At 42.3% G+C, this 11533-nt stretch overlaps 1 protein-coding gene across 1 annotated transcript; it reads left to right on the forward strand.

The window, feature by feature from the left end:
- The first annotated feature begins 4292 nt into the window (after positions 1 to 4292).
- Positions 4293 to 5333, forward strand: LOC139266831 (trace amine-associated receptor 1-like). The gene has a single exon (XM_070884437.1). The coding sequence runs from the start codon at positions 4293 to 4295 to the stop codon at positions 5331 to 5333; it is 1041 nt and encodes a 346-aa protein (XP_070740538.1).
- The last annotated feature ends 6200 nt before the right edge of the window (positions 5334 to 11533 follow it).

The raw sequence follows: 11533 nt of genomic DNA on the forward strand, positions 1-11533 counted from the left end.
ATATCTCCAAGTTTGCAGATGATACTAAGCTGGGTGGCAGTGTGAGCTGTGAGGAGGATGCTAAGAGGCTGCAGGGTGACTTGGACAGGTTAGGTGAGTGGGCAAATGCATGGCAGATGCAGTATAATATGGATAACTGTGAGGTTATCCACTTTAGTGGCAAAAACACGAAGGCAGAATATTATCGGAATGGCGGCAGATTAGGAAAAGGGGAGGTGCAACGAGAACCAAGTGTCATGGTACATCAGTCATTGAAGGTTGGCATGTAGGTGCAGCAGGTGGTGAAGGCGGCAAATGGCATGTTGGCCTTCATAGCTAGGGGATTTGAGTATAGGAGCAGGGAGGTCTTACTGCAGTTACACAGGGCCTTGGTGAAGCCTCACCTGGAATATTGTGTTCAGTTTTGGTCTCCTAATCTGAGGAAGAACATTCTTGCTATTGAGGGAGTGCAGCGAAGGTTCACCAGACTGACTCCCGGGATGGCTGGACTGACATATGAGGAAAGACTGAATTGATTTGGCCTGTATTCACTGGAGTTTAGAAGAATGAGAGGGGATCGCATAGAAACATATAAAATTCTGACGGGATTGGACAGGTTAGATGCAGGAAGAATGTTCCCGATGTTGGGGGAGTCCAGAACCAGTCTAAGGATAAGGTGTAAGCCATTTAGAACTGAGATGAGGAGAAACCTCTTTACTCAGAGTTTTTAACCTATGGAATTCTCTTCCGCAGAGAGTTGTTGATGCCAGTTCATTAGATATATTCAAAAGGGAGTTGGACATGGCTCTTACGGCTCAAGGGATCAAGGGGTATGGAGAGAAAGCGGGAAAGAGGTACTGAGGTGAATGATTAGCCATGATCTTATTGAATGGTGGTGCAGACTCGAAGGGCTGAATGGCCTATTCCTGCAACTATTTTCTATGTTTCTATGTTTCGATGTTTTTACCACTCATGATGAGTTTTCAACGTGGCTATCTGATGATTCTCTGCCCTCTCTCTCTCAATGACTTCCCTTTGTAACTCTCAGGTGCAAGTCACTCATGAGATTTTATGTGCATGCGCAGCTGATGCCTCAACCCCAATCACAAGAAAAGTGAGGTCATCAGTCCAAAAGAACTGCACAAAAAAAAATTCAAATCTCGCGCATGCGGAGTACACGGCCTCTGATCTTTTAGCATCAAAAGGCAACATCTTAAACACCACCACCAACATGAACAATATATACAAATATCACCAACATCCAACCCTGCACCTACCGCCGCCCTCCACTGGCCAATGCCTCCCGTTGCTTGCCGCTCCCGCTCCCGCCGACAAAACCGGGATGAATCTCGTACCCAATCGGCCCCAGCCGTAATGGCCGGTAAAAAAAAAAGTCACACACTGCCCGGGGACTGCTGAAAAACAAGCGAAACTTAGATTTGATCAAATTTGGGCCCATAGGATCATAGAGGCCGAAATTGGTGAAGGCCCTAACCTGCCCAAGTACCGCTCAAAGGACCGCCGATAGCCACTGAGTCACCCGAAGGTACTTTGGGTGGGGTTTTCGTCAAAAAGGTCCTTGAAAGGGCTGCAGGCAGCAAAAGAGGGTCTTACATTGCCAATCTGGGCGGTAGCCGGCGGGCACTCCCAATCTCGGCAGCAAAGGCGCTTTGCTGCCCAAGTGCCGCTGAGGATGGAGTCGGGCCCACGGAGGATCGAAGACCTGAAAAGGAAAATCATCAGCTGGCGGTTCCCGGTGGTTCTCCCCTCCCGCCCGCTCCACACCAAATGGAAAGTGGCACGAGGCGCAACTTCAAGAGGAATGTCGGCGGCAGTGGGCGGCAGTCGGTGGCAGTGGGCGGTAAGGCCATCAATTTCGGGCCCATAGACTCATAGAAAAATTACAACACAGAAGGAGGCCATTCAGCCTATTGTGTCCGTGCCGGTCGAAAAAGAGCTACCCAGCCTAATCCCACCTTTCAGCACTAGGTCCGTAGCCCTGTAGGTCACGATTCTTTAAGTACATATCCAAGTACTTTTTAAATGTGATGCAGGTTTCTGCCTCTAACTCCCTTTCAGGCAGTGAGTTCCAAACCCCCACAACCATCAGGGTGAAATAAAATGTCCCCATCAACCCTCTAATCCAACTATTAATAGTCACTTGGAGTAAGGTATCACGAGGCATCCCATGGAACCATACCCCAAAATGTGTCAGTGTCTTCAGGAACGGAGAAGAGAAGAAAATTAGTGTCATCTTTGAGCTGAAGTCTTAGACTCCACTACTAAATAAGTGCAATACTGCAACTGTGATTCCAGTGTGAATACATATGCAGTGAGTATTTGTGTGAAAATTAAATGATTACCGGGCAACATTTTGTTATGATGTAATTCTGGTAACTCTAATGAATGTCAAGTAAACAATATAAAGATTAGATCTCACTCTGATCTTGTACTATCACTGAACCTTAATATTCAACATTTTAACTGTCTTTTATCTGTTTAAAACGTGACAGAAAAAGTTCATGTAATACAAAAATAAATTCAGAAATGTTTATGTAAGTGAAACAATCATTTTATGAGTTATTGCGCAAAATCGGGTATGCTAGAAACACTAGCCTTTTTACCATGTATGCTACTTTTTCCAAAAATAGTCTTATTCCAACATTTTTAAATTTGTTATGAATTTATTTCAAACATCAAATAATCTCATGATATTATGAGTGAAGTGTACCCAATCCAGTAACAATATTACTGATTACTACACAACATAAATAGATCTGCATCAGATTTGATCAAGATCTTTGTATAGAAACAGTATGATTAAATATTTTAGGTAAATACTTGGTTAATATCATTCTCTTGAATTCAAATTCAGTTAAACTGTTTAACATGTACCACCTTTGTACTAACTGTAATTTATGCAAAATTTCAACAGCAAAGTTTGCATGTTGAACTTATTTTAATAGGTAGCTTTGCCAACGAAGGGGCAACGCTGAGAGATGTACAACTACTCTTTCAACTAAAAGGGACAGTTCAACTTGAAAAGTAGATGCTTCAAGATGTTTGTTCACTAAGAAAATCAATAGCTGCAATTTATCTTAAGTATTGTAGTGCATTAACTATAATTCTATGAGGCAAACCTCATTATAGAAATATTAAACACATACTACCATATAAAAAAGACATCTATTTTGTTTACTTAAATAATATATCATTTATTGTTGTGATAAATACTGACATATCTAAGTACTTACATACAACTTGCTCCACAGAGTATCAACTTCAGACATTGGGATGAATGAGAATTAAACTATTGTGGATACATACCTCAGGCAAAAGAGGATTTCCATAAATATAAAATAAAGGTAAGTTAATCCATATATATATATATATATATATATATATATAGCTATATCTATACTTTATATACTATTCTAAAATATTGTAGGATATTAAAACACAATTTTTCTACTTGGATAATGTAAATTATTCAGGCAAATCTTTTTCTATGCCACAAATAAAATCCTTTACAGTGTCTGCCATTTTGGATATAAAACTGATGTTAACCAACATAAGAACATGAGAATTAGGAGCAGTAGGCCATACGGCCCCTAGAGCTTGCTCCACCATTCAATAAGATCATGGTTGAACTTCTATACCAACTCCACTTTCCCGCCCGATCCCCATAGCCCTTGATTCCCTTAGTGATCAAAAGTCTATTGATCTCTGTCTTGAATATACTCAACGACTGAGCATCCACAGCCCCCTGGGGTAGAGAATTCTAAAGATTCACCACCCTCTGAGTGAAGAAATTGCTCCTCATCTCCGTCCTAAATGACCAACCCCTAAAAAGCAAATAAGAACATTTAATTGTACTGTTTCTATGCAAAGATCTTGTTGATCAAACCCGATACTCATCTATTATGCTGTGTAGAAATCAGTAATATTGCTATTGGATTAGGTATACATCATCCATAATGTTATGAGAAGGTTCAGATGTTTGAAATAAAATCAAACATATTTTGGAAAAAGTAACATACTTTGGTAAAAAGACTAGTATTTCTAATATGTCAGATTTTACTTAATAATCACAAAAGCTTGTTTCTTTTATATAAACTTTTGATACATCAAGTATTTCAGCTTGTTAGAGTAAATAGTGGAATTGAAACATATATATTATTTGTTTTTGTTTTGCATCTCTTCTAGTGGATGTTGATGTGATGAAGAAGATAAGCAGTGAAGTATAGACTTCAACAAAGGCTTAGGACTAGATTGAGAAACCAAATACCAACGAGCCTTTAAAAAGAAGTACAATGAACACAAATCTCTTTGAGACAACAGAAACTGTTCAATACTGTTATGAATTTGTAAATGGATCTTGCCCTAAAGCAACCCAATCAAACAGCCTTCGGTTTTCAATGTATATATTTATGCTGCTAATAATTCTCTTTACTGTCATTGGTAACATGTTAATCATCATTTCAATTTCCCATTTCAAACGCCTTCACACACCCACCAATTATCTTATTCTTTCTTTGGCCACTGCTGATTTTCTGCTGGGATGTTTGGTTATGCCTTACAGCATGGTGAGATCTATAGAAGGATGTTGGTATTTAGGGCAGTTGTTTTGCAAAATTCACTCCAGCTGTGATGTTATGCTCAGCACAGCTTCAATATTACATCTGTGTTTCATCTCTGTTGACCGTTACTATGCCGTGTGTGACCCACTGAGATACAAAATAAGGGTGACTTCCTTCTCAGTGCAGATTATGATCTTCATTAGTTGGGCTCTTTCAGCTGTTTTTGCTTTTGGCTTAATCTTTTTAGAATTAAACATAAAAGGAATTGAGGAATTTTATTATAATAATATTACTTGCTATGGGAGCTGCACGCTTATATTTAGTGAAATATCAGGGGTGGTTGCCTCAATGATTTCCTTTTACATCCCAGGAGTCATCATGTTGTGTATTTATTGTAAGATTTATTGTGTGGCTATGAAACAGGTCAGAAGCATAAACAGAATAACGATTCAAATTCAAAATATCACAGAAAACAAACGTAGATTTTCACGAAACAGTGAAAGAAAAGCTGCCAAAACTCTAGGAATAGTGATGGGTGTATTCCTGATTTGTTGGTCTCCATTTTTCATTTGCAACACAATGGATGCTTTTGTCAATTATTCAACCCCACCTGTTTTGTTTGACACTCTTGTTTGGTTTGGTTACTTGAATTCTACATTTAATCCCATAATCTATGGCTTCTTCTTTTACTGGTTTAGAAAAGCTGTAAAAATAATTTGGACCTGCAAAATATTTCAACCTGTTTCTTCCAGGGTGGACTTGTCCTGTGAGTAAAATATATACAAATAGTAAATAGCGTGTAAAAGTGAATACTAAACAAGCTATTTGTCACTTTGACTAGTTTGTTCCCTGTGAGCAACTTGAACCCTTCATGAGCTGTGAGAATACAGTTTCGGTTGAGTCATCCAGAATTAACCCCTAATTATCTTATTATATAATAACACTGTTTGTTGGTATTTATGCACAATCCCCACTGTCCCCTATCAGTTTCAACACACAAACATCACACACCAGATAAGACTAGTATAAGCTAAAATCAAAACAATATTTACAATTTAACAATTAAGTATCAAAACCAGGCAAGTACCTCACAAAACAAGGTAACATTGTTATGTACACAGGCCCCGAAAATCCGCAGCCATCAACATAAGAGGGACAAGACCAGGGGCCGCAATTCTAAATGTCAGAATTCCCAAATCATGGCCCTTCTGTAGGGCCCAGTCTATCACCAGTGAAGGTCTGTCTTTATTGTATTTTAAGCATGCTATCCCCAATCACTGCTGGATCAAAGAAAGCCCCTATCATAATTAATCTTAGGTCAGAGGAGTCTTCTAATGCAGGTCCCAAAAATCCACAGCCAGCTCTGATCTTCCATTTTAAATTTGGGAAAGGAAGAGCATTAATTTTAATTTTAAATCAGAGGGTTCTGACGAAAGGTCATCAACCAGAAATGTTAACCCTCTTTCTCTCTCGACAGATATTACCTGACCTGCTGAGTGTTTCCAGCATTTTCTGTTTTTATATTAGCTGTAATTTTAATCCGGGTACCTACAGCTTTCCCCCCCAATTTGGTGTAATGATTGATTCTGTGGCATTGCTTGCAGATATGTTTAAAAAAATATTTTTATAATTCTTTGCAGCGTACTGTGTTATTTATGCACATCTCTTTATCGCTGTCTCTCTTTTATCCACATCTCTAGTTTTCTGTCCGGTGCTGTTCTGACTCACAATTCAGGGGCAGGTTGCTGTTGGTTTCGACACTACACATAATAGGAGACATGGCATTACTCTTAAGAAGGGTGTTATCTTTTGGTTATTCAGTTATCTAAAGATCACTGCAGGCAGATGAATTGCTTGCAAGAGGAAATTGAACGACAGTCATTTGGTGATAAAGTAGAATTACTGGCAGGCATATTATTTTAAACAACATTATTTATTGCTGACAAAATAAAGAACAGAAAATGTTTAAAAAGTGAAGCCAGACATGGAGAAATAAAACAGAATCACAATATACAGTGAGATTAGAAAATATGCATTATATATCTACTAAATATTGACATTTAGGGAGCAAAATTGCCCTTTTTTTAGCTCCATTAGTGCCTCTGGGGGGCGCTACTGGGGTGCAACGAGGTTATCACCCAGGGGAAGAGGTCAATAGTGCATCCGGGGAAATTGCACCAGAGCTTTGGAGGGGCGCTGTACCACTAGCGTGTGCTCTGCGGTTTGAGCTCCAGGCAGGTGCACACACAGCAATGACATCATCGGTGTGCACGCCAACCCCTTTGCGCCTCATGGGGAAAATTGGCCCACGGGCGGCAATGTTGGCGCTGGCCGATGTCAACGCCAGCTTCACGTATTGTGAAGCTGGCGGATGTCTGCCGCCGGGGCTCCCCTTAAAGGGGAGGTCGTTTGCCCCGTGGGCTACCATTTTTTCTGTCAGCTGACTCTTCTGTCGGCCTGACAATGGCAGCCCTCGCCTCGATCGGGCCACCATCCTGTAGCCCGGCACTGTATCTTGGGTGCCGGGCTGTTGGCCCGGTTGAGGTCGAGGGTGCCAAGAGACTGCAGAGCACGCATAGGCCCTCCCCTTTAACTGAAGGAGAGGGACGTTGTGACGTGTCAACGCTACGTGGCACGTCTGTGTCACACGACTCTCATCGCCCCCCTTCCGCCCCTCTACTGCCCCACGGAGGCGCAGAGTGCCTCCGATAGCACCCCAGATATTTTTCGGGAGTTAAAGACCTGAACTCCAGGTAACATACCTATACTTCGCGCCGGGCAATAAATTTTCATATAATTCGAATTATATGTCCCAAATGGGACGTGAGGCAATTTCACCCCCTTACACTTTGGTTTATGTTTTATTCACTTTGAATTTTTACCTCTTCCAAATCTAATCTTTTTTCGATTCTGTAAAGGTTTCTTATCTTTCTGCACCAAAAATCAGCTTAATTATATAATTAAAGTTTTATTTGTGATTGGCTCTCTAATGTAAAAAAAGGTTTAAGTATTGAAACTGAAGCAAATGCTTGTCTTGTTTTGATGACACTCTCATGTGCTTTTCTAAAGCGAAGCGAACAGCCCCATTGCCATGTTCTACACTTTCACCTTTCATTTTTTTAACTTTATTAATAACAGCAAAAGCATAAAGTAAATGCATCGGGAGCAGATGGAATCCCCGCTGAGGCACTAAAGTATGGCGGAGAGGCACTATTGGCTCGAATGCATGACCTCATCTCTGTCATCTGGAAGGAGGAGAGCATGCCTGGAGATTTCAGAGATGCCGTAATCGTGACAATCTTTAAAAAAGAGGAAAAGTCCGACTGCGGCAACTACAGAGAAATCTCCCTGTTGTGGGCCACTGGGAAAGTCATCACTAGAATCCTCCTCAACCGTCTACTCACTGCGCTGAGGAGCTCCTCCCAGAGTCACAGTGCGGATTCCGTCCGCTATGGAGCACAACAGACATGATTTTCACAGTGCGACAATTGCAAGAGAATTGCAGGGAACAGCAACAACCCTTGTAATGGCCACCTTTGGCCTTTGACACTGTTAAATACGAGGAACTATGGAGCGTCCTCCTCCGTTTTGGCTGGCCCCAAAAGTTTGACGCCATCCTCCACCTGCTCCACGATGACATGCAAGCTGTGATCCTGATCACCGGATCCACCACAGACCCAATCCATGTCCGGACTGGGGTCAAGCAAGGCTGCGTCATCGCGCCAACCCTCTTCTCGATCTTCCTCGCTGCAATGCTCCATCTCACACTCAACAAGCTCCACGCTGGAATGGAACTAAACTATAGAACCAGTGGGAACCTGTTCAACCTTAGTCACCTCCAGGCTAGAATCAAGACCGTCCCAACCTCTGTTGTTGAACTACAATACACGGACGACGTTTGCATCTGCGCACATTCAGAGGCTGAACTCCAAGCCATCGTCAACATCTTCACTGAGGCGTACGAAAGCATGGGCCTTATACTAAACATCCATAAGACAAAGGTCCTCCACCAACCTGACCCTGCCACACAGCAATGCGCCCCGGTCATCAAAATCCACGACGCGGCTTTGGACAACGTGGATCACTTTCCATACTTCGGGAGCCTACCATCAGCAAGGGCAGACATCGACGACGAGGTCCAATACCACTTCCAGTGCGCCAGCGCAGCTTTCAGTCACCTGAGGAAGAGAGTGTTCGAAGATCAGGCCCTCAAGTCTGGCACCAAGCTTATGCTCTACAGGGCAGTAGTGATACCCGCCCTCCTGTATGGCTCAGAGACATAGAGCATATACGGTAGACACCGCAAATCGCTGGAGAAATACCACCGATGTTTTCTCCGCAAGATCCTACAAATCCTCTGGGAAGATAGACGCACCAACATCTGTTCTCGACCAGGTCAACATCTCCAGCATCGAAGCACTGATCTCACTCGACTAGCTCCATTGGGCAGGCTACATTGTTCACATGCCCGACACAAGACTCCCAATGCAAGCTCTTTACTCGGAACTCCTACACGGCAAACGAGTCTGAGGTGGACAGAGGAAATGTTTCAAGGACACCCTCAAAGCCTCCTTGATAAAGTGCAACATCCCCACCAACATCTGGGAGTCAGTGACTAAAGACCACCCTAATTGGAGGAAGAGCATCCGGGAGGGCGCTGAGCACCTCGAGTGTCATCTCCGAGAACATGCAGAAAACAAGCACAGGCAGCGGAAGTCCAATCTCCCCACCCACCCTTTACTTCAATGACTGTCTGTCCCACCTGTGTCAGAGACTGTAATTCCCATATTGTACTCTACAGTCACCTGAGAACTCACTTTTAGAGTGGAAGCAAGACTTCCTCGATTTCAAGGGACTGCCTATGATGAAAGTAAACGCAGATGTTGAAGGTAGAAAAAGCAACTAAGTACAGTGGTTTAAGGAGGTGACGTTAATTTGGCATTGTTGATAGAAAATGTTCTAACGTTATGATTCTACAACCAATAATTTGTAAATCAAATTATATTTTTGAGACCAAACTGCATTTCCTGTTTTTAAATGTTACAGAACAGCACTCCCATTACTTTTCCTGGGATCACCAGTTTTGATTCAGAAGGAGAACATAAGAACATAAGAATTAGGAACAGGAGTAGGCCATCAAGCCCCTCGAGCCTGCTCCGCCATTCAATAAGATCATGGCTGATCTGGCCGTGGGCTCAGCTCCACTCACCCGCTCGCTCCCCATAACCCTTAATTCCCTTATTGGTTAAAAATCTATCTATCTGTGACTTGAATACATTCAATGAGCTAGCCTCAACTGCTTCCTTGGGCAGAGAATTCCACAGATTCACAACCCTCTGGGAGAAGAAATTCCTTCTCAACTCGATTTTAAATTGGCTCCCCCGTATTTTGAGGCTGTGCCCCCTAGTTCGAGTCTCCCCGACCAGTAGAAACAACCTCTCTGCCACTATCTTGTCTATCCCTTTCATTATTTTAGATGTTTCTATAAGATCACCCCTCATCCTTCTGAACTCCAACGAGTAAAGACCCAGTCTACTCAATCTATCATCATAAGGTAACCCCCTCATCTCCATAATCAGCCTATTGAATCGTCTCTGTACCCCTCCAAGCCAATATATCCTTCCTTAAGTAAGGTGACCAAAACTACACGCAGTACTCCAGGTGCGGCCTCACCAATACCCTGTACATATGCAGCAGGACCTCCCTGCTTTTGTACTCCATCCCTCTCGCAATGAAGGCCAACATTCCATTCGCCTTCCTGATTACCTGCTGCACCTGCAAACTAACTTTTTGGGATTCATGCACAAGGACCCCCAGGTCCCTCTGCACCGCAGCATGTTGTAATTTCTCCCCATTCAAATAATATTCCCTTTTACTGTTTTTTTTTCCCAAGGTGGATGACCTCACATTTTCCGACATTGTATTCCATCTGCCAAACCTTAGTCCATTCGCTTAACCTATCTAAATCTCTTTGCAGCCTCTCTGTGTCCTCTACACAACCCGCTTTTCCACTAATCTTTGTGTCATCTGCAAATTTTGTTGCACTACACTCTGTCCCCTTTTCCAGGTCATCTATGTATATTGTAAACAGTTGTGGTCCCAGCACCGATCCCTGTGGCACACCACTAACCACCGATTTCCAACCTGAAAAGGACCCATTTATCCCGACTCTCTGCTTTCTGTTAGTTAGTCAATTCTCTATCCATGTTAATACATTTCCTCTGACTCCGTCTACCTTTATCTTCTGCAGTAACCTGTTGTGTGGCACCTTATCAAGGAAGTTTAATTCAGGCTGCATGGCAGAAATAGGGCAGTAGTGGTCCTAAAATTGCTCTGGTGAACTCACCGCTCTGTTCCAACTTGAATCCAGCCCATCGCCATATTGCCGAGGGACATTTTAAGGGCGACCCAATTGCCTGCATGAATTAATGTCTCATTAATGTATTTAAATTGCTGTACTGTGATGTCAGTAGGTCCCCAATGCCATTTTACCTTATCATAGCAGAAGTAACATGCAGTGCTATAGCCAAACAGTAATACTGGGCTGTACTGGCTTGAAAGAGAAATTGGAAGCTATATTTAATGGGACACTCATCTCTAAGCACCAAGGTCATTGGGATCCATTTACAATTACATTGGCTGGATTTCCTTTATAGTCTTTGGAAATTGTTTTATTTCACATAAATGTTGCTGAATGAATGACCCAGTGTAGAACTGTGCCCTATAGGCCAAGAAAAGTTCTGGTGTGCAACCATTGGCTTTAGCTTCTCTCCCCATCCTTTAACTGAGCTAGATAGAAGAAAAATAGTGCAGAATTTTTGTTCTTAATCGTTATCCAGTGGAGTGTGGTTGTGTGCAGATGTTGTTTGAAGACAGGATTGGACTCAGCAGTATTGCCTATCATAGTCAAATAACCACTAATGTTTGATGTTCAAGGGCTAGGTTCACATGTGAAGAAAGAACTAATGGGCAAA

This window comes from Pristiophorus japonicus, chromosome 7, assembly GCF_044704955.1.
Source record: "Pristiophorus japonicus isolate sPriJap1 chromosome 7, sPriJap1.hap1, whole genome shotgun sequence".
NCBI lineage: Eukaryota > Metazoa > Chordata > Chondrichthyes > Pristiophoridae > Pristiophorus > Pristiophorus japonicus.

Excerpts from the sequence above, each read along its gene's own strand:
- LOC139266831 (XM_070884437.1), top strand. The coding sequence starts at position 4,293 with ATGAACACAAATCTCTTTGAGACAACAGAAACTGTTCAATACTGTTAT.